This window comes from Trachinotus anak, unplaced genomic scaffold, assembly GCF_046630095.1.
Source record: "Trachinotus anak isolate AG129_WGS33_773 ecotype Australia unplaced genomic scaffold, CSIRO_AGI_Tana_v1 ptg000038l, whole genome shotgun sequence".
NCBI lineage: Eukaryota > Metazoa > Chordata > Actinopteri > Carangiformes > Carangidae > Trachinotus > Trachinotus anak.
The window spans coordinates 578,602-602,500 of NW_027273889.1; the positions used below are offsets into that span (position 1 = coordinate 578,602).

The following is a 23,899-nucleotide window of genomic DNA, read 5'->3' on the forward strand; positions in this document are numbered from 1 at the left end:
TGTGGAGGGACATCAGAGAGGCTGATATCCTCAGGAAGTGATGTCACACTGGATCAGATCAACATGTGGTTCAGGTCTGACTCTCAGAGACTCTGAGAATGATCCAGTTTGCAGTAAAGTGTGTTAAAGTAACTTGTGTAGCTCTGTCTGTGTTGGGGAGTCAAACTGAAATAACAAACTTCCTGTTGTGTGTAAAACTGTCGCCACCACTTCTCTACATGTTTCTGTTGAGTGTCTCTCTGGATCACAATGACTGCTGAGGTCTGTGGCCTGTGTGATGAGTACTGCACTCCCACAGGTTTGTTTCCATCCACCTGTTAATCCAACTGAAAATGCAAATAAAAACAGGTGAATAAGTAAGTGTGCTTTAAACAGTTCAGTGAAACAACATTTATGTCTATAGTATTTTGTTATGATGATGATGATGTTCACTCTAAACTCAGTCAGCTTGCTCCTCCTGACTCCTGACTGGATTTAAAGAGAATAAATCTGCATTCATGGATTTGGAGCTCAGATTTCCATCAGTGTCACAAACATCAAACAGCTGTTGTTTCTACGTTTATGTGTCTGCTGTGGTTGAACTAAAGTGGGGTGTGGCTTCAAATGTTGCTGCAGCAAGGAATTGTGGGATGGCATTTTCTCTTTTCCCTAAAAGAAGGTCCAGTGTTTCCTATGCTAAGGGGGATAAGAACCACAACCAAGGTGACTCTCCGTGGAGTTTACATGTATCCACCAATCAACAGAAAACGTATCAACAACTATATTGATGCCTGATTAATTGTTTCATTCACTTCCCAGTGAATGAGTCAAACCAGGTCCCTGCAGCTTCAAATGTGAGGATGCGGCTTTTTATGATACACAACAGTAACTGACTAAAATGATATAAACTGCTTTTTCCACATATGTCTGCAGCTCCTCTGTGTGTCTGAATCCAGGAAATACCAACAGATTCACTGCAACCTGAAAATAACTTCCAGACCCCATCAGCCAATCACAGCTCTCCCCTGGAGCCTGGAACAGAGCAGCAGAACCTATTTATTGAACATGGACCACACAGATAAACACTGCTCCATTATTTCATTAATCTTCAGTGTAAATGTGTGAGTGTGTTCAGCTGCTGTCCCCTGGCCACATGTTAAACCTGTTACCAGACACTCAGATGTGCTGTACCAAAATAAAACTGCTCTGCTCACAGTCTCCCTGGTCTCGTCTGACCCACAGCTTCAGAGGTGAGTCTCAACCAGCTGATCCTGGAATCCTGCACACAGAGTCAAACTTCAGCACAATGTGATTTAACTGTTTCTTAAATTTCAGCTTTGACTTCATCCAACTCAGGATTTTTACTGTTGTTAACTTGAATTTATCTGTAAACTTTGATAATCTATTGTGTTGCAGTATGTTTTTCCCCCTTGACACATTATGCTGCACTGCTGTATGTAAATCATTATGCATGTATATAAACATATATACATTTATCTTGATGTGTATTTTTCCTGGTTAGAGGAAGCAGCCTCCTCCCTGCCGGCAGGGGGCGACAGCAGCTCCGGGACTCACAGTCGAGGTCACTATGTGTTTACGTGTAGCCGAGTTAGCTTTAGCTTCTGCCGAGCGGTAAGTTGAGCCGAATTAAACTGTAATTAAATACAAGTCTGTGTCTTTACTCAAACAGCAGCTCTGTCTTTAATGTCCGCCAAAGAGCCAGGAGAGGGAAAACACTGAAGTCAGGCTCTGTCTGCTTTGACGAGCCGCTACATCCTGCTAACGTTAGCCAAACCACGGGACGTGCGAGGCCTATATTGAAATCTGCGCATTTAAAATCTGGTCGAGTATCAACACAGTAACAACCTTCATTTGACATAAACTAAAACATTTTTGGAATAGACAACTACAAATATCAAATTCGGCTTAGATGTCAAACAACGAACATATGTTATTTCAAATACATTCTCAATTTTGTTTGGCTCCATCTGGAAAGAGAAGGTCGTCGTCAGAGCCTCGGGAAATCACCAGTGAGGTGACTGCTTTTAAAATTTCATAATATCTCAACGGAGTTCTTTGCACATGAAAGGACGTTAATCGTTTATAATGGTAGTGAACGGGTTTAATTTAGAGAGACTGTTATTGAGGTCTGGATTTGGTTGACACCAAATCAGTCTTAAACATTAATTTATTACTTTAGTGTAACTGTCAGTGAGAAAATGATTGAGCACTTTTCCCCCTGTTTAGGGTCAGTGTGTGTGCACAGAGGTCAAAGGTGAACTGGTCCAGCCTTCATCATGGTCAAGCAGCAGCGGAGGGCAGACAGGTGAGAACTGGTTATTGTGGCTGGTTACTGGTTTGTGCTGTTAATCCAGTGGAGGCCACAGAGCAGAGGCCTTCATGCAGGCAGACTCCACTGCTGCAGGTCCACTTCAAATCTGGACTGAACTGACCTGCAGCAGCTGCCTGTTCTCACCTGTCTGTATAGTTTTCCTTCTTACTTCTTTACTGTTTTGCACCAAATTCCTCGTATGTGAAAATCTACTCTGCAATAAAACAGATTCTGATTCTGGTGAACAGTGAGAGTGTGAAGACTGAATAGACCTGGACCAGGTCTACGGAGTCCAGCTCAGTGCTTTAAGAAATATCAGCTGTTGGCTCTGTTCCCCCTGCAGGTGTTTCCTACCTGCAGCAGGTAACAGTGTGGCACAGGTTCGATTCCCAGTTGGCCTCGTACAGAGGAGACAGCCCTCACCTCAACAGGTAGATAGAACAAAGCCCCTCCCCTCCCCTCCCCTCCCCTCCCCTCCCCCACTGTTGCTCATGGATCTGTTTCAGGTTTTTTTTTTTTTTTGGTCAGGTGTCAGGCAGGAAGTGGGCGGGCCCAGGAACAGGAAGCGCTGAAAGCCAGCAGAACTGCAGCAGTTCCACCACCACAGAAGAAAAGAAGAGAGGAGATGAATGCGGCGACCCGGGACCTGACGGAGGTTCAGGAGAGACAAAGAGGGCGAGACTGGACGGGTCAGTCGGAGACCTCTTCTGTCCATCCAGCCTGTGACCTCAGCACAGTTTTACAAGTCATTGTTGTTTCTGACATATTTATCGTTTATTTACATTTTCTGTCTGTTTTCTGAGCTGCAGACATCATCAGATTGTTTAATGAAAATCATGATGACTAGTGTCTTCATGCAGCAGAATAAATTCTGGGTGAACATTTTCCCTGTGTGTAAAAAACACAGGGTCTCAGGGTCACAGGGTCACGAGGTCACAGGGTCTCAGGGTCACAGGGTGTGAGGGTCACAGGGTCTCAGGGTCACGGGGTCAGGACAGGGAGAAGGTGTGAACGGGGGTTAGTTGGAGAGACTTCTCATTCACAACAGAAGCTAATGACAGTGAGAGTTGTGCTGTTCTCTACAGACCTGAGGAGTCTCCAGCTCTGGTTCCGGGGTCATGTGATCAACCAGGAAATGAGAGCTGCTCTACAGGTGGTGAGTTTACCTGAGAGCAACAAAACATTTTCCTGCCCCTGGATGGGATTACCTTTATAGTATTGTGTGTGTGTGTTAGATGGCGTTTTGTCCAGAGCTCCGCCCCCTGACCAGCAGGAGGCAGCAGAGGACAGCGAGGACAGCAGAGCAGCTGAGGTGATGAACTGACCCTTCACTCAGGTGTGACCTCAGGGTCCTCCATCGTCAGTGGTAGTGAATATGTTTCTGTGTGTGTGTGTGTGTGTGTGTGTGTGTGTGTGTGTGTGTGTGTGTGTGTGTGTGTGTAGCTGCAGAGTGTGGGGTCACTAAAGGTCACCATCCAGCAGAGCAGTGAGAGCAGAGAGTTCGGACAGACAGACAGGACAGCAGACAGACAGACAGGTGGACTCCACTGCCACGTCTGTAACCTCACCTGTCGCTCTCTGCAGGTGAGGAACCTGAACACACTCACTGAGCAGCAACACTGGGTCCATTACTGTTAATAATGTGTGTGTGTGTGTGTGTGTGTGTGTGTGTGTGTGTGTGTGTGTGTGTGTGTCTGTGTTTGTTCAGGTGTTTCATGAACACATGTCAGGAGCAGAACACATAAAGAAACTGCAGGAGATCACACACACCATCTGCCTCAACACACACACACTGCAGGACAGGTATGAACGCACACACACGCACACACACACTCAGGCTGTCAGGATCCTGACTGTTCTCCTGTCGTCCTCCAGGGGGCGTCGGCCTGATGCTCAGCGCTGGTGCGACACCTGTCAGACTCACTTCAGAGGTGATGTCATCATCCACCGACGGACAAAACAACACAAGGTGAGAGATGGCGCTGATGACATCACTGCCATCAATGCTTTTTATTGGTCAGAAGGTTTGGATGGGAGCAGTTTTTCTCAAACCGCTTCAAACTCAGTCTGAACCAGGACAGTCTGGATCAGGTTTTGGTGGCCCTGATCCAGGTCTGAGTCTTTGACTATTGATTATGTGCCAATACTGACCACCTCAGGACGTACCTGACCACAACAGGTGTGAAAACAGGAAGCAGCTGATGTGTCTGTGCGCATGTGTATCTGTCTGATCCAGATGTGTAAGCAGCTGTGTCAGCCCTTCTGCCCGGTGTGTAAACGTCACTTCAGGACTCCCAGGAAGTTTGTGGAGCACATGAAGTCCCCAGAACACAAACAGCAGGTGAGCAGGGGGCGGGGCCACCCTCACACTCGGAGGTGAGCTCAGGGTGGGGGCGGGGCTCAGTCCCACCTGTACCTGTCTGAACCTGACATGGTCTGGCTACAACAGCTGTTTTTTATGTTGCATGTTCCCGTGCAGGGCGTTGTGTTCTCTTCTCCTCTGTCAGTCACTGAACCAGCTGATGTCATGATGATGTCATGTGACCACGTGTCAGATGCTGGAGGAAACGGTCAGTGACTGTGGAGAGCTGAGGGTGAGTTTGATTCTCTGACTGTCTCCTCCCAGGTGCACCTACAGGACGCTCAGGAGGAGGAGCTGATCACTGTGGACGCTGTCGGCTGCTTCGAGGGGGAGGAGGAGGAGGAGGAGGAAGAAGTAGAAGTAGAAGTAGCTGATGATGAAGAGGAGGAAGATGATGTAGGAAAAGAGGCGACAGAGGAGGGAGTGTTGGAGGTACATGGACCAGAGTCACATGTTCACACATCACACTGTGATTTGTGTGTCTGCATCATGTGTTAAAGGTTGTGATGAAGAAGCTGAAACACAGAATATCTGAGCTCACCTGGAGGCTGTGACATCATCTGTTGTCACCTGGTCCCTTGTTATTGGTCTGACTCTGATTTAAGATGCTGAAAAGTTTCTGTTTCTAAACAGATTCAAGGACTGATGCTAAACTCTGTGTGTGTGTGTGTTGCAGACAGCTGACACAGAGGACTATGACCCTCACTGCTCATACGGTACGTTACCTCAGCTGCTGTTTGGGGGGGCGGGGGGTGTGTGGTGGGGCTCTGTCGCCCCCCTGTGGTCGTCTGCTGTCTGACCTTTATTTCTGTGTTTCTGCAGACTGTTTGATAAGTGAGGTTCTATGATGAAAGAGCTTTATGATGAGTAGTGATTGAACAGATGAAGTGTGTGTGTGTGTGTGTGTGTGTGTGTGTGTGTCTGTCTGTCTGTCTGTCTGTCTGTCTCAACAGGAAGTAGTTTCGTGGTTCCTGTGTCTGGCTTCCTGTGTCAACTCTGTAACAAGTTTTTCCACAGAGAGACCACTGCCCGACACACACACTGCAGGACACACACACACTACCTCAACCTGCAGGTAACACACACACACACACACACACACACACACACACACACACACACACACTTGTACTTCTATCTTTGTGAGGACACTCATTGACATAATGCATTCCCTAGCCCCTTACCCTAACCTTAACCATCACACCTGAGAGCCTAACCCTGACCCTGACCCTGACCTTAACCTAAACCTAATTCTAACCATAACTCTAAAACCAAGTCTTAACCCTCAACATGTGATTTGAAGGTGTCTCAAAAAGTGAGGACCGGCCAAAATGTCCTCACTTTCCCAAAATGTCCTCACTCTGTTAGTAAAATACTTTTTTTGGTCCTTACTGTGTAGCAAGTACAAGTACACACACACACACACACACAAATAGCTGAGTGTCGGTCGTGTGTTTCAGAGTCACAGAGCTCAGAGGAGAAACGCCGGCAGTGAAGGAGGGAGGAGGACGGAGGAGAAACATGACAACAACACACCTGCTCCCACCTGACCTGCTCACACTGTATCCCATCATGCATCTTTGTGTCCAGGTGATGGACTGATGATGATGTCATCCTGCTGTCTAATCTACATGAAGCACCAAACACATTTTTGTTCTTGTACAGTTTTTTCATGTAGGTGACTCATCAACATCTGGAAATTAATTTAACTATTAAACCAAGCTCGTGGTGACAGGTGTGTCTGTTTACTTTAGTCAAATCATATGAAAATGAAGTAAAGTCATCACTTCTCTCTTTGTTGTATTTTTTCATCCTAAAATCATCTGTGATGTAAAAACAGATGACGTCATGAACAGAATCAGCCTCTCACAGCAGTCACACAGGTTCATGAGAATAATCAGATTTATCATGATCAATAAAAGTTTTAACAGGTTCATGAGAATAATCAGATTTATCATGATCAATAAAAGTTTTAACAGGTTCATGAGAATAATCAGATTTATCATGATCAATAAAAGTTTTAACAGGTTCATGAGAATAATCAGATTTATCATGATCAATAAAAGTTTTAACAGGTTCATGAGAATAATCAGATTTATCATGATCAATAAAAGTTTTAACAGGTTCATGAGAATAATCAGATTTATTATGATCAATAAAAGTTTTAACAGGTTCATGAGAATAATCAGATTTATCGTGATCAATAAAAGTTTTAACAGGTTCATGAGAATAATCAGATTTATTATGATCAATAAAAGTTTTAACAGGTTCATGAGAATAATCAGATTTATCGTGATCAATAAAAGTGTTGACAGCCGTCTCAGCCTCAGACAGTCCACGTGGCATGCGCTCCCGCTCCTCGCAGAGGATTGTGGGTCGGAGGCAGCAGAGCATCATCATCATCATCGTCGTTGCTCCCGCACCGGGACTCTTCTCACGGGACTCTCACCGGAGCCGGGCGCCGTTTCTCCGCACCGAAGTGCCGCAGCAGCGGAGGGAAGATGGGACACGGAGACCTGATGAGCCAGGCGGAGGATGTGGCGGACCAGGTGAGCTCCGCTCCGCGGCAGACGCGCACCCCGGGCCGGCCACAGGCGGGCAGGGACCCGGGCAGAGACTCCCGCGGCTCCGCGCTCCTGGTGTCTGGCGGTGAATCCGGTCCGGTTCAGCCAAACTGCTCCTGAACCTCCGCTAACTCTCGGCAGAGCCGCTCAGCTGGTTCCTCGGTGGAGTTTGGTGGAGGCGGGTTATGTGTGAAGGAAGGAAATGTGTTGTTCAAGAAAAGTTTTTTGTGTTTTTTTAAATATCAAAAACGTGTTTTTAGTCAACTCATCTGTTTGAGGAGTGGCTCAGGGCCTTCAGATGGTTCCACCAGCTGAGAAACGCATCAGCAAGGAAAGTTAAAAATCACGGATTTTCATACGGAGTCTGGTGTGAGGTCCACGATCAGAAAGCAAATCAAACGTTTTTACTGTAACGACACAAAGGGAAGAGTTTGGGAGCCCGGGTTATGTTAACTTATGGTCGGTTACACGTATGCCGAAAGGAGGAGGGGTGCTGGTTGTGTACCTCAGGTCTTCAGTTATTTGTTACCCGCTGTGAGTCACTGCCAGTTAGCAAGGAAGTCTTAAATTGACAGATTTCTCAACGGAGACTGGTGAGATGATCGTAACTCCACAAAGAACGGAAGTTAGCGGTTTAAATGTTGAACTTCTGTTACGGAATAATACAATAATACAAAAGTGATATTACGTTATCATTAACTGTCTAGTTTTAAGTGCTTTTATTGCGACAGCTGTTAGTTTTAGTCCGTTGACTCGCAGCAGAACCAAACTGCAGCTGCAGTTTTCCTGTTTTTGTCGCAGCTTGATGCAGGAAGCAGTTTGAGGATGTTGAATTGTGTGTGTGTCTCAGTCCTGACTGCCACACACACACTGAATGGTCCAGCTTCTGCCAGAGCTCAGTGAAGCCGCAGTTAAAGAGCCTTTGTGTCTGTGTGAGCCTGGACATCACTGTCAGTCAGTGATATTTAGCTTTCAATGTTAAAAAATACATTTTTAGCATCAAAGCACATCAGCTGCCTTTTCTAAAACATCACACATGATTCTGTGATCTGGTCTCAAAGTGTTAAAGATAGATCGGTCCAGATGTTTGCAGCAGGAGGAGCAGTGAGAGCAGCCTGTGGAAAAATGAATCAGAGTCCATCGATCAATGGTATTTGTAATCAATCACTAGCTGTTTGACGGTTCCTGCTTTTCTTTGACTCACTCTGATGGTCAGAATAAACATTTCCTGACGTTAACCTGCGACACAGTTTTCAGACCAAACGATTCACTCATTCATGAATTCATTGATCAGCAGGTTATCTGACAGTGACTGTTACTCATCCTCACGGCTGCTGATTCGTTACTCATCAACAGGTAATGTGCAGACAACAGCCAATCAGCAGCACCCTGCTTCCTCCTGCTGCCTGGTTCTTATTGTGACAGACTGTGTTTATGTGCAGGTGAAATCAGTCAGTAAAACAACACACTGATGTATCTGTGTGTGGGACTCCGCCTCTGTCCACACCTGTCCTCACCTGTCCTCACCTGTCCTCATTTAGCTGTGGGGTTTCATATCTGAGTGCTGACTCAGTCAGTCAGGGGGAGGTTTATAGTCTGACTCTCTGATGTCAGATCAGTGTTATTAGTCAGGGCGGAGAGGACACAGGTACTTGTCCCCAGGTGTCTCCAGGTGTGTCCTGTAGTGCTTCAGTGTTTCTTTCTGCTGTAAAGTTGGACATTTGAACATGGGAGTCTCTGGGGACCGACTCACTGCTGGAGCCAGACTCTAGTGGTCGTTAGAGGAACTGCAGCTTCTTCACTGTTGATGCTTCAGGTTTCACACCCGGAGGCTGATGATTGGTCCTGATTCAGTCGATTCTGTCATGAGTTTTAAATGAACCATCTGTCTCGCAGTGACCCTGGCAGCTCTGTGTCTAACAGTGTTTCCCCTGTAGTTCCTCCGGGTCACCAAGCACTACCTCCCCCACATGGCCCGGCTGTGTCTGGTCAGCACCTTCCTGGAGGACGGGGTCAGGATGTGGTTTCAGTGGGCGGAGCAGAGCGAGTACATCGACTCCACCTGGAACTGTGGAGGCTTCCTCGCCAACGTCTTCGTCCTGCTCAACCTCCTGGGGCAGCTGGGTAACACACACACACACACACACACACACACACACACTGATGACAGGGGGGGGCACAAGCTTATTGAACTTTTACCACAGGTGTGATGACTTGATTGTGATTGGACCAAAATAGTCAGGTGACACACGCAGGTGGGAAACAGTAGGACAGGTGTAATGTGGATATTTTCAAAATAAAGCTCCTGTCCTTACTTCGAACAGAATAAAGCAGTGAGAGTGACAGGAAGTCATTCATCCTCTAAGTGAGTGAACAGCAGCTTGGCCTTTGGCAACTTTATGATAATGAGCTGTGACGAGGTTTGGCAGCAACCAATCAGAATGTAGAAGTGCATCGCTCTAGAGAACACTAAAGAACAGAACCTGTGAACTTTGGTTCCATCAAACATTTGTTCCCAAACACAAAACTGATGTTGGAAGTGTTTCCCTCATTCACCACATGTCCTGTCAATAAAAAAACAAGGCCTGGACAGAGGTGTGTGATGCTGCAGGTGTTCCAGGTGTTCCAGATGTTCCAGGTATTCCAGGTGGATGCGTGCTAACTAGCGCTGTAGCATGACAACTTGTTGCTAATCAGACGGTAACGTTAACGTCGCTTATTTACAACATTTCATGCAGTAAACTTCTAACCTACCTGTGGTCAGCCGGGACAAAGACACTGTTCACGTCTCTGTCTGTTCTTTAAATAAAGTTTGTGCGACGGAGACTTCTGAACAAACTGCGTCTACAGCACAGCATCACAACAGCGTCCTCATCAGGAGGGAAGTATTTCTCTGTCACTGTTCGTCTGAATGTACTCACAGTAGTGTGTAGTACGGTGTAAGTGTACACAGTACTACACACTACACAGTGATAACACCCTGAGAGTGACAGGTGAAGAGGCTGTTCTCAGGTGGAGGAGGTGAAGGTGTGTCTTCACATCATGATGTCATCACAGTTTGACTCATGGCTGCAGGAGCCGTCAGGTTGTGATGTCATAACGTCATGTTCAGTCTTCTGTCGAAACCGCCTTTAGTGAGCTTCGTGTCATCAGCCTCACCTCCACCTGCTGCACCTGCTCTGAGCTGTGCTCCCTCCTCAGTGAGAAGCTGATGAAGGTTGTAACAGCTGCATCAGTCTGGACATCGTTGGCCGAGCGGCTGTGAGAACAAACCGACTGAACGAGTGTAAAACATTAAAGTTGTTGTGTGAACCGTGTGTGTGTCTGCAGGCGGCTGTGTGCTGATCCTCAGCAGAAACTTTGTTCAGAACGCCTGCTTCGCCCTGTTCGGGATCATCGCCCTGCAGGTACGCCTGACTCACCTGAGTCCGCTCAAACATTTCACATTAAAGCTCCAGATTTGATCTCCTCCAGTTTTATCTGAAGTGTTGATCTCCATCAGAAGATATATCTGTGGTTTTAAGAACCAAAAACCATCTCAGTGTAGTTTTACATCTCCTCCCTCAGGCTTCTCTCTGGAGCTCTAGTAACAACAGGTCAGTCAGCCAATCAGAAGAGAGGATCTGAGCCTCTCCTCTTAGTTGTGACATCACAAAGTTGCAGAAGTCCTGACGGCTGGTTTTAAGGCTCAGTCTCTGAATACAGGCTGTGTGCATTTCTCTGTGGACTGAGGCTTTGATACTTTCACAGTATTAATATAGAACCTAGACCTGCTTTATAATCACAAACACATGGACATCTACCTTTAGACTGGGTGGCGCTTTAACAACGTCCCTTCAGTGTTGTTAATTGACTCAGAGCTTGTATGTGATGAACACTGAGATGTTGTAGCTGCTTCATCCTTCACAGTGTGAATGTGACATCATTAACATTATGACATCGTCATAACATCAGTCTCAGCTCGTCTCTTCATGTCTGATCATTAAAGTCAGATTGTTTCATCCTCCAGATTCTACTGCACATTGGACATATTTGTCTGATATTTTATTCACATTTTATTGTAAATTTTTTGTTTAAAATGTTGTGTTTATTTAACCTCTCTGACCTTCTGCTTCTTTTTGTCACTGTATCTCATGTGCTTTTGACTGATGGTGCAAGAAGAAAATATTCAAAGCAGCAAAAATGTAAAACTGTCACAAACTTTGTAAAAGATTCCCAGAACAGCCGCAACTTGAAAAAACACATTTATGTCATGTCCCACAGATATTTGACCTCTGACCTGCAGCTTCAGGTGCTGACGTCTCTCACATGGTTTTATTTTCCATGAGGTTCCGTTGAATTGATGAATATTCTTGCAGGACTATGGATGTAAATGAGTGTTTTTGCTGTAATCCCTCATGTTTACATCATGTTCATTAACATCCATTGTCCCTTTCAAATAAACCCTGCAGACGGTGGCCTACAGCATCCTGTGGGACCCCAAGTTCTTAATGAGGTGAGTGTGTGACCTTTGACCTGTGATCAGCTAACATGCAGAGGTCCGTCACAAACAGTCAGAGGAGACACACACATCCTCTGTCTGAAACAGTGGATCAGTGCTGCACAATACAACATGTAACTCCGGTGTCCAGCAGCAGGTAGATCACTACAGCAGGAAGCAGCAGGAAAGACTTGATCCCAGTTTAGAGTCTGAACTTAAATTGAAGGTTTTTCAATAGAAGTTTTGTATTGGAAACTGAGCCATGTCCTGTAAAAACAACACACTCTGCCCCTCCCCCCTCCTCTGTGTAGGAACCTGTCTTTGGGGGGGGGTCTGCTCCTCCTCCTGGCTGAGTGCAGGGGGGAAGCCCGCAGCGTGTTCGCAGGAGTCCCCTCCCTCGGCCATCAGAGTTCTCCGAAGCACCTCCTGCAGCTGGGGGGTCGAGTCCTCCTGGTCCTGATGTTCATGACGCTGCTGCACCTCGACCTCAGCCTGTTCACTGTGAGTCTACACAACTTTACACAACTCTACACAACTCTACACTACTACACAACTACACAACTCTACACTACACAACCTGAGGAGATACTAACTGACGTCCTGGAATCACCTGCAGTCGTCAGTTCACTGGCTCCTTTCTGAACATGTGACATCACTGCAGACACTGTTGGTGCGTTCAAGGACACTCTGACATCTGTTAATTCACCATAGGACAGTAACAAGGAGAAAAACTGTGAGATGACAACATGAACGTGGGGAGAACATGATTTTTCAGCAGCAGGCAGAGCCCTGATAGGACACTGATCCTCTGATCCTCTTCCCCGGTATTCAGATCCTGCAGAACCTGGTGGGCACAGCGCTGATGGTGCTGGTGGCGGTGGGCTTCAAGACGAAGCTGGCGGCGCTCACTCTGGTGGCCTGGCTGCTCTGCATCAACTTCACCTTCAACGCCTTCTGGACCATCCCCTCCTACAAACCCATGCACGACTTCCTCAAGTATGACTTCTTCCAGACCACGTCAGTGATCGGGGGCCTGCTGCTGGTGGTGGCCCTGGGGCCCGGGGGGGTCTCTATGGATGAGAAGAAGAAGGAGTGGTGAGGAGGAGGAGGAGGTGGGGGGGGGGGGGGTTTAATCTCACTCCATTCATCCTGGAAATCAAACATTTTATCAGGCCCTGGACTGTGGGTTTGGGCAGATGTGCTACAGATGTGCGTTCTTTTAAAGTGGCCTTTTATTGTGACGAGCCTGAGACACACCTGTGCAGTAATCAGCACCTGTCAGGTGGATGATGATCTCACTCACTGACACAGATTTAAAATAAACTCTCAGTGTAGAGAAACGTCTTTTATTTGAAGAATCAGAGTGAAAACCAAAATGTTGTGTTGAGATTTTTGTTGTGTGTTGATCTTAAGTGTGGAGGTGTTGATGGTCCTCAAACTTTTCTCACCCAGGACCTAAACTGACTCATCAGATCGCAGACCAGGACCAGGACCAGGACCAGGTCCAGGTCTGATCAGGTCTTCAGATGTTTTATTACAGACAGTGAACGCAACAGTCGCACACTGTCACTGTGAATTATATGAGGAGGAGGAGGAGGATCGGGTCATAATAAACATATGAATCCTGAGTTATGGCAAAAAATGTGTCTTGTGAGGTCACAGTGACCTTTAACCTTTGACCACCAAATTCTAATCAGTTCATCCTGGAGTGAATGTTTGCAGTAGGGGCAGGCTGTGGGCGGGGTCAGATCAGAGGAGCAGGCTGTGGGCGGGGTCAGCAGAAAACCCTGCTCACAGATGTGATATCATGTGATATAAGTGTTGGTTTTATTCTGAACACAGTGAGAAAGCTGCTGCTGCTAGCACTGCTAACGTTAGCCACGCTCAGCAGCACTCAGCTGTGTGTCCTGTTGGTCTAATTTGATAACGCCTCCAGGTGTCGTCGTGGCGACCTGAAGAGTCGTCCTCTGTCTCTGCTTTGGTTTATTTACTGAACCGTTTCATCATTTCCAGACTGAGTGGAGTGATTCAGTGACGGGTACACACACACACACACACACACACACACACACACACACACATCTCAGTCTCTATTTATTTCCTCTTTTAATCTCACCTCCCTCCGTCTTCCAATCACAGATTGTCTACATGTCACATGATGTGTGTGTGTGTGTTGTGTGACTGCTGCTGTCAGACAGGAAACAACTTCCTCCTCCTCTTCCTCAGATTGTAATGAGTGATGGCGTCCAACAGGTGGAGCTGTTCACCTGCTGCAGCCGCTCCACTCGGCACCTCCTCCACGCACAAAACACACACACACACACACACACACACACACACACACACACACACACACACACACACACACACACACACACACACACAGTGACAACCTGTAAACACCAGTCTCTTTTTATGGTTTTATTTTTCTGTGTTTGTCTCAGTGTCTGTGTGTGTGTCTACAAAGTGAAATAATTTTCTATGATGTGTTTTTGTAGAAGATATTTAATAAATTTGTCCAGCATTGTGAAGGTTTTTGTGTTGCTGTGCTTATTTCTCTCATTGTGAACACGACCTCGAACACATCACTGCTCCACATCTGGACAACATCTGTGTTTACAGAGTGTAATGTTGTGAAGTCAACCTGCAGCATAAAACAGTCACCGATGATTCATGTTTAAAATCAGCTACATTTACTGAAGTAACTATGAATAAAGCTGAAACAATTAGTCAACACAAACAATATTAATCAGCTGTTATTTTAATGATAAATTCATTGTGGAAGTGAATTAAAGTAAAAATGTGTCATTGTGGCGTCGGCTTCTCTAATGTCACCAGAGAGGTGGGATTAAGACACTGAGCTGCAGCGTCACTGTCATGTGACCACAGGAAATCTGAGCTGCTTCCTGGTTTCACTTGGATTTTGCCAAACTGGCCAATCAGTGCAGTTGAAAGGAAAAGCAGAGCTGTGATTTGTCCAGCAGGCCTCAGTTCTGAGCAGGTCAGTGAGCGCTCAACACTTGTGACAAACTCCACTGTGAAAACCCACGATTTTACCTTCGGACCTCTGGGCTGTGTGTCTGCACCCTCCTCAGGTGCTCTCACCTGGCCGCACCTGCACTCCACATAAACACGGTGCTGAGGAGAAGGAACCTGAAACCTCTGACCTCTGACCTTTAATGAATCATTTCAGTCGTGTCTTCTACTTGTGAATTGTTTATGTTGAGGTGTTTCTCGGTTCAACCTCCTGAGGGGCCCATACTGGCCCCCACTGTACATGTCAGTTTTATTATTTCTCCAGAAACTCGACCAACTAATCAGCTGATTAATTGACTGACAGAACATTAATTGATTGAATGTTTTAATAATTTATTAAATGTTGAAATCTTTTTTCCCCAGATGTGAAGCTTTACTGATTTCCCACTTTTCTCTGACAATGAATGCATCATGTTTGTGTGTGTGATGTTGCTCAGACAAAACAAGAAGGATCAGCTGATTATCAGAGGAAATATTGATCAGATGTATTGCTAATGAGGAGAAATAATAATATGAGCTGAGGTTTTCTGTCTGTTATGACTCCACAAAAACTTCACAACAAATGACGACAACATGAGCTAGAACAGGTCTTCAAACTAGATTCTGACAGTCCCTCTGTAAGTCCAGGACCAGGACCAAGACCAGGACCACAGGATGGAGGACCTGAAACAGCTGATGTCAACAGAACCAGAGCAGAGTGAACCTGGGCCTGTTCCAGTCTGGTACTGGACTGTTCAGCCTCAGTCTTCAGGTCTCATCAGTGGGTGGAGGACATTATCAAACCTCCTGCAGACAGTGGCCCCACCCGTACGGGCTGCAAACAGGTCGAAACCAAGCACCACACTTCAGCTGCACTCAGAGGTAAAGCATGTAGCTTTGTAGCTCCTGTTAGCATCGGCCCTCAATTAAAGCTGTTCATGTGGCAGCAGCTGAAAATGGGTCCACACACACACACATACACACACACTTTCAGCTGCTGCCTTTTGGAGAAATCAATAACTCATAATTGCAGTGTGTATGTTTTAATAGTTTGTGTGTTTGTATATCTGTGTGTGTGTGTGTGGTGTTCAGGTGCTGCCCTTGGCTGCAGTCTGCAGGTTATTAAGAGGCCCTGGACAAAACCCACCGGTCACTAAGTGTTATGGTTTGTAGTGTGTGTGTGTGTGTGTGTGTGTGTGTGTGTGTCACTGTGAAGGTCTACCTGCTGAGCGACCTCCCTGCTCTAAGTGAATATTGAACTCTTCTTCTGATTTTTCCAGCTGCGTGTTTTCTGCTGTTTCTGGAGGATCAGTCTTTACTACCAGCGTCACCCAAGGACACATCTTCTCTTCCCTGTTTTATTTCTGTTTTTATTAATGATCATGAATGATCATTATTATTAACCAGAGAACAGTGTTGAATTTGTGTTTAATCAAACGTTGCTGCAGTTTCATTAATCACTGATGTCACATGTTTCACTGACGATGTCTCTGTTGTTCTGGTTTTTATAGTTTCCTAAAGTAGCAGGTCAGTGAAGTAACATTTACTGTGTTAAATATGATTTTAAAGGTTCCATTTACTCTTCTCCTAGTAACAACGGGTAAGTCGGCCAATCAGAAGAGAGGATCTGAGGCTCTCTTCTGATTGGCCGACTGTTTTCTGAGTGAGCCAATAAAAATATAGCAGATTTCAGGTAAACACTCAGAGAAACCAAATGCAAGGTTGGATGGTGGGTCCAGATGGGCGAGGTCACCGCCCTCAGCGTGGCTGCTTTGTTGTGACATCACAAAGTTCCAGAAGTCCTGACGGCTGGTTTTAAGGCTCAGTTTCTGAATACAGGCTGTGTGCATTTCTCTGTGGACTGAGGCTTTGATACTTTCACAGTATTAATATAGAACCTAGACCTGCTTTATAATCACAAACACATGGACATCTACCTTTAGACTGTGTGGAGCTTTAAAAAAATTTAGACTGGATGGAGCTTTAAGGGAAGATGGACTTCACCTCATCTCAGTGACAACTTTAAAGATAAAAATACATCATCACTGATGAAACACATCCTCCTCAGTAACTACACCTGGTCTGTGTCGTGAGTCTTCAGATGGAGGAGTGTGTGGTAACCAGGTTGACCAGCAGGTGGAGCTGCTGCTGTTTCTCAGTCCTGGTTTGTTTCAGACACAACAGGTTTTTATTGTTTGACGTTAGAATTAAATGTGACACTGAGGGCAGATTTATTCCTACAGCAGCATTCAGACATTCAAAGAGCTTCACAGAGGCATGGAAATACATTAACAGTACAACATTAAGATGATATTGAAATAACATTTAAAACAGTAAAAACATTGGAATAAATGGATATATTTAAATAAGTCACATCGAGATTTAAAAAAAAATCAGGTCAGAAACTTTGGACGGTTTTTTAAAAGAAGAGCAGCAGTGATAAAAGAAATCAAAGACAAGATTAAAAAGATGTCATGTATGAAATTCATGGATCAGCTGACAGTGATGTTTTCACTGAGCTGACAGCCTGAATTCTGGGAGCTCTGAGTGAACCTGTCCCAGATCACCTGAGGGTCCGGATGCTTCATATAATCAAATCATAATAATTCATACAAGTAGATCAGAGACGGATTTAGACCAGAGACCAATTAGGTTTTTATAAATCTGTCCTGTGACTCACAGACGTTAATTTACAATTTAATAATAATAATAATAATAATAATAATCATAATAATCATAATAATCATAACAATAGTTATGATTATTATTATTATTATTATTTGTTGTTGAAGCAGCCGGTCTCCACAGATTCACTTCATATTGAAGAGGTTTTTGACCTCAGTGTCCACGGTGGGGGGGTTCTGTGCCTCCGTCTCCCTCTGAAACACAAACTAAAACCATGTATGTGAATCACTAGAAAACAATGTTGATCAACACAAACACAATGATGAACAAATGTTAGGTCTTAAATAGAAATAAATAAAATCATAGCAATAATAATAAATAAATCTTATAATAAAGGTCAAAGCTCATTTAATACATCCATGATTACAATGTAGTTCATCAGTCTCATATAATATATAATAAATCAGATAAATGTGTGTGTGTGTCTGCTCCAGCTCACACATTAATGGGATATTTTAACACAGTGTTTTATTTTCTAGCATTTTATGTATGAAAAAAATACACACAAACAGAGAAATACAACTGTATTACTGCAGTTTCATAAATCTGATCATGATTAATCAGCCAATATTGATTTTGATTTTAAACCTGTAACATTTTGATGACAGATAAATGTTTTTACAGTGAAGCAACGAACAGGTCTGAACCCTCAGGTGAAAGATCATCATTTATTTCAACACATTTACTGTTTGTATCACGTTTTCTCAAAGTTTATGTTTAAATATGCAAATGAAGCATTATCTAATTATATCTGCACTAATTTGCATGAATCTGAACCTTGGACAAAGTCAGGTTCAAAATTCTTTTTTGTATTTTGTATTCCTCTTTTTATTTCTCCATAAACCAGAAAATATTTTCAACATCCATAAAAAATAGATTTATTTGAGGAAAATGAACAAACCCTCCGAACAGAGACAGGAGTCAAACTGGAAGGTTTGGTGACTGTAAGTGAAAAACAGACCTGAGAGATTTATTTACATTTCACGTGTGTGTGTGTGTGTGTGTGTGTGTGTGTACATATACATACATATATATATATATATATATATATATGAAAAAAACTATCATTTATTTTCTCATATTAGGGCCTACACTGCTACACTATGATAGGCCATAACAGGAACTTGTCACTGTTGTCACACATGAAGCAGGGTCAAAGGTCAAAGTTTCTGACTGTTTGATCGTTATAGTTAAACTAATGATGCTCTGTGAAGACGCAACTCGGCCTCTGGGTGATACAGGCTGGACCGGAGGTTTGGAGCTGGAACCACAGCAGGAAACAATGTGGATGTTTTCTTTTCACTGGTCTGAACGACGACGTGGAGGCAAAATGAAAAAACAAGGTTTTTGTCTGCAGAGTTTCACCTTCATGTCTTGTCGTTCACCAGCTTCTGTACCTGCAGCAAGCTGGTATTGATCAGGCTGGTCGATCAGTTTCTCTCTCGCTTATAAACAATAAACTGTGCAGATTGTGTTGTGTTTGTGTGCGTTTGACAAACGGACACAGGATCAGTTTTCATACGTTTAATAAAGTTTCATGTGATAAGACGTGTTTGTATCTGATAAAAGATAATTAGTGTTCAGTCTGCACGGCTCTGTGTGTGTGTGTGTGTGTGTGGTGAGCGGCTCTATTAGACACTGAACACACTCTGACGGCTGTATTGATCGGTGGAGGTGTCTGATTGATTCTCCTCTCTCTCTCTAACTGGAGACCTGATGATGAAATCAGACAATCGATGCTGCACAGACGAAGCTAAATGATCTCAAAGCCTTTTTAAAGAGGGGTTGAGATGAAGCAAAGCATGCTGGGTACAGAGCGGAGACCTACAGAGCTGAGAGTGGACTGACCAGTGGCCATCTGACCCACCCACCTCCCCCCATAGAGTCACATCAGTCCAGTTAGGTCTGAGAGAAACCACACACACACACACACACACACTCACACACACTCACACACACATATACTTGTACTTCTATCTTTATGAGGACACTCATTGACATAATGCATTCCCTAGCCCCTTACCCTAACCTTAACCATCACACCTGAGAGCCTGACCCTGACCCTGACCCTGACCTTAACCTAAACCTAATTCTAACCATAACTCTAAAACCAAGTCTTGACCCTCAACATGTGATTTGAAGGTGTCTCAAAAAGTGAGGACCGGCCAAAATGTCCTCACTTTCCCAAAATGTCCTCACTCTGTTAGTAAAATACTTTTTTTGGTCCTTACTATGTAGCAAGTACAAGTACACACACACAAACACACACACACACAGACACACACACACACAGACACACACACAGCCACACACTGCCACACACAGTCCAGACAGATTATTTTCAGATTTTCTGTTTTTATTCTTCATTAGACTTAAAGAAAATACTTGACCTGAGGTTTTTGACAGAATACTGAATGTTTACCTGTTCATGTTCATTCATACAAAATAACAGTGTAATAAATACAACAGTATATTTTGTGCAAACTAAACAAAACAAATCCATATTCTAACAGCCCCTGTTGTCGGCTCCAGGCTGTGAGGTCACTTCCTGTCTGTAGCTCCAACTGTTGTTTGTAAACTTTACCAAAATTCATTTCCCTGAAAAGAAAAGAAAAATAACGTGCAGAGCTGCAGTGATTAGTCCGTTAATCAGTTAGCTGGTCAAAGACGATTCAGCAACTATCTAATCATCAATCAGTCGTTTCCACATTCTGCAGCATCACTGGATCGTTTCTGCGTCGTATCTGACAGTAAACTACCACCCTACCAACGACATCATTCCAACAGATATGGGCCCATTTACTGAGAAAATGTTGCTATAGACAAATGTAAACACATCATGATGAATCATAACCAACTTCAGTTGACACATGATTAATTGTGATTTTCTCTTTAGACAAAATCAATATTTTAAAAGTATAATAGTAATATTGTTTCCTATTGTTCCCATAGAAACAATTAATCAATTATCAAAACAGTTTCCAGTTGATTTTCTATCAATCAACTAATTGATTAATTAACTAATCATTTCAGATGAAACCAAAACTAACAAGCAGCAAAAATAAAGAAATGAATGAAAGATGATTTAAAAAGAAAATGTAACAAAACAGGAAGTCAGGGGTCCTGGGAAAGTAGTGGGTTGATCTTTGACCCCTGCTGGTGTTCAGGTGAGTTACCTGATAACGGCACAGGTGGGAGGGGTCAGGACTGAGGTCAGGACAGAAAGGGGGGGCCTGAGATAACATCACACACACACACACACACGGCGGGTCACCTGAATGTATATCTGATAAGACCGAGCTCTGTATCCATCGCCATGTAGCAGCTAATGTTGGCTAATCACGACACTTTCTACCTGAGCTGATGTAAGGCAGGCCTCACCTGGACAGTGCTGTAAACCAGAACCACATCCTGATGGACCTGATGCTGGTCTGAAGAAACCTGATCGTCCTCAGTCTCAGTCACAGCTGATCTGTGTTCACCACTTCATTTCGCCCCAACACTCAGGTCAGTCAGTCAGCTGATCAAACCCCTCCCTCTCAAACCAAGTCATCAATCAATAACCACAATGCACAGTAGAGCTGCTTCAGTGAACTGATTTCAATATTTTAATATTGTTCAATGAGCCAACAGGTAAAACTCCTGAACTCCTCAGTGAAAACAAAGGAGGCGTCGGTTATAAAAGCTAATAATAATAATAATAATAATAATAGCTAAAACAATGAACAAACAGACCACAAATAATAAACTTTACATTTATGTCAAAACGTATCAATAACAACTGATCCCCCAGAGTCTCCCTGCTCAGGACTGAGCACCGGTGTTTGCTAACATTAGAAAAAAAGGTGCATTATCAGCTGGCTAACCTTTGAAACTAGAAACTAGCTAACGTTAGTTAGCTGAAGTGTCACTTAAAGCTGAAACTAGAAACTAGCTCGTCCACTTCACCTGGTCGTATCACATGAATGTGGGAAATGTATTTTAATATTTACAGTTACAGGTAAGAAATAAATACAAATGTTTTAACCCCCCAAACTGTTGTTTTTACTTCTTTTGGGGGGGGGTCCAAGTCTTAATCAGGGGGTCAGACCTCCCTCCTCTTACTCTCGCTCTCTCTCCCTTTCTCTCTCTCTCTCTCTCTCTCTCCCTCTCTCTCTCCTCTCTCTCTCCCTCTCTCTCTCTCTCTCTCTCTCTTCCATCCTCTCTCTCTCTCCTGCTCTTCTTCCAGATGAACTGATCTCTGTTTCATCTCATTGTTTCCGGCTCATTGAGGAGATTGACTATCGACCACCACCACTGACCTCAGACCAGCCGGCCTCGCCTGCCTATAGTGGTGACGGCGGCCATGTTGGAGGCCCTCAGTCCTCTGTGCTTCTGTCTCATACCTCCCACTGATCATCTGACTGATTAGCACATGATGTAAAATCTAAATCTGATGTTTGAGACGGAATAAAACTGACAACAGAGCTGACACAATTAGCCAATTAATAATAATAATAATAATAAGAAGAAGAAGAAGCAGAAGAACTTTACTGATGCTGACGATAAATAATCAGAAACACAAGTTATTGTTCCAGTTTTTCTTTGAAGCAATAACAGTAAAGTTTCTCTGTTTCCAGCTTCTTAAATGTTCCTCAGTCATGTCGAAGTCAAACTGTGCTGGTGGATGGATTTACCAAAAAAAAAAAAAAAGAGGAGGAGGTGTTCATTTTTAAATGATTGCAACAATAAGTCCAATAATAAAATGAATAATAAAAATTAATCAGCAACTATTTTGATAATCCACTAATCCTGTGGTATTTTATTTTGACGAGTGACTTAAACATCGTGGGCTGCAGGAGATCAGCGTCGCAGCAGGTCTCACTGCTGCCCGATGCTTTCCACACCGTGTCATCAGTCACGGCCCCGCAGCGGGGGAGGCCGGCAGGGTCCGGCCCAGTGGCGTCCGACCAGCTGCTCCCCCTGGGTTTTCACCATCTACACAGCTCAGTGTGAACATGTTGTGTTTCAGCTGAACCAGCTGTTTTCTGTTTGTGTTGTGTGAAGATAAAAAGACAAAATGAAACATATACAGAGCTGTAAAGACAGCAGTGTTTGTGTTAAGTTGATGTGTGTGTCACTCAGAGACAGGATTGTCAGGCTGTGAGTGCAGTGTGTTCTGTCTCATTTGTCTCGTGTGTTTCGACACAATTCTGCAAGAAGTGTGGACGTAATCACAAAAGCAGTGTTTGCAGGATTGTGGGGAAGACTGAGCAGTTATTTCAGCCGTCAGGTGACTCGACACCTCTCTGGATAAATGAGAAAATCTGTGGTTTTTTGTTGAGTGATTTGGGTGAATTGGCTGCTCCTAAATGGCCTGATTGAATTGTCAGTGAGTGTCATTATCTACAGTGAAGCTCTGCAGATCTTCATTAAACTGTTTTCCTCCTGCTCCCGTGTGAATAGACCCGTCGTCCCCTGCAGCTCGTCCTGCGTTGCTCGTCACGGCGATGAAGATAAAAGCTCGGCTGCATTTATCCACCTGCTGCTGAGGCTCCAACACAAGGCCAGAGAGAGAGAGAGAGGGAGGGAGGGAGAGCTCTCAGTGATGCTTTTAATTCACTCTATCTGCATTTGAATGTATCTGTCAGGTATGCATCTGTGTGTGTGTGTGTGTGTGTGTGTGTGTGTGTGTTTGCTCCTAAATGAAGAGCTCAATCGGGAGAAAGTCATTATTAGTGATGAACAATTATGTACAAGGCCACAGGAGCTGGCCTTGTGAAACACACTGGGCCTTTTAGGACACACACACACACACACACACACACACACACACACACACACTCTCTCTCTCTCTCTCTCTCTCTCTCGCTCTCTCAGGCCATCCTGTCCTTCAGAGTCACTTTGCTTCATAAAGAAGAACAAACTGTCAGCAGCTCCTTATGCTAATAGCAAACCCCCCCCCCCCCCCCGTGTCCTGCCCCCACCCGTCTGAGTCTAAACAGTAAATATTCATCATAACTTCATAAAGTCTCGGATGAATAACCACTGGAGGAAATGATCTCTAGAGAGCAGAACAGTTTCTGTACCAGGCTGTAAACATGTTTCCTTCTGCTGTAAAGTTGGACATTTGAACATGGGAGTCTCTGGGGACTGACTCACTGCTGGAGCCAGACTCTAGTGGTCGTTAGAGGAACTGCAGCTTCTTCACTGTTGATGCTTCAGGGTTTCACACCCGGAGGCTGATGATTGGTCCTGACAGCTCATCAATCCTCACACCTTACTCTCCTCCTCCTTCTCTTCATCCCTCTTTTTCTCCATTTCATTGTTCTTTCACAACATCATTCCTTCCTCCCTTCCATTCCTTTATTGTTAATTCCTCCTTTCTTTTCCTTTATCCTTTAATTTTTCACCCTCATCCATCTTGAAGTCCCTCTTTATTCTTTCTTCTTAACCACTGTAACCCCCCCCTCCCTTCATCTCCCTCTTTCCTCTTCCTCAGC

At 44.4% G+C, this 23,899-nt stretch overlaps 2 protein-coding genes across 5 annotated transcripts; both read left to right on the top strand.

The window, feature by feature from the left end:
• The first annotated feature begins 1,518 nt into the window (after positions 1 to 1,518).
• Positions 1,519 to 6,405, top strand: LOC139614772 (cip1-interacting zinc finger protein-like). Of its 4 annotated transcripts, XM_071472334.1 has the most exons (15): positions 1,546 to 1,821; positions 1,981 to 2,014; positions 2,227 to 2,305; positions 2,655 to 2,742; positions 2,840 to 3,000; positions 3,397 to 3,467; positions 3,547 to 3,623; positions 3,755 to 3,895; positions 4,020 to 4,114; positions 4,187 to 4,280; positions 4,548 to 4,652; positions 4,938 to 5,105; positions 5,350 to 5,389; positions 5,627 to 5,748; positions 6,134 to 6,405. In XM_071472334.1, exons 3-15 carry the CDS (start codon positions 2,277 to 2,279, stop codon positions 6,221 to 6,223), a joined length of 1,281 nt encoding a protein of 426 aa, XP_071328435.1. In that variant the 5' UTR covers positions 1,546 to 1,821; positions 1,981 to 2,014; positions 2,227 to 2,276; the 3' UTR covers positions 6,224 to 6,405. The 4 variants fall into 4 exon arrangements, with proteins under 4 accessions (XP_071328434.1, XP_071328436.1, XP_071328435.1 ...); XM_071472333.1 differs by lacking the exon at positions 1,981 to 2,014 and having other exon boundaries at positions 1,519 to 1,611; XM_071472335.1 differs by having other exon boundaries at positions 1,545 to 2,014; positions 3,397 to 3,464.
• Positions 6,406 to 7,058: 653 nt separating this feature from the next.
• Positions 7,059 to 14,248, top strand: LOC139614774 (surfeit locus protein 4-like). Its single transcript, XM_071472338.1, has 6 exons — positions 7,059 to 7,222; positions 9,175 to 9,361; positions 10,568 to 10,644; positions 11,689 to 11,732; positions 12,029 to 12,218; positions 12,550 to 14,248. The coding sequence occupies exons 1-6, from the start codon at positions 7,175 to 7,177 to the stop codon at positions 12,814 to 12,816; spliced, it is 813 nt and encodes a 270-aa protein (XP_071328439.1). The 5' UTR covers positions 7,059 to 7,174; the 3' UTR covers positions 12,817 to 14,248.
• The last annotated feature ends 9,651 nt before the right edge of the window (positions 14,249 to 23,899 follow it).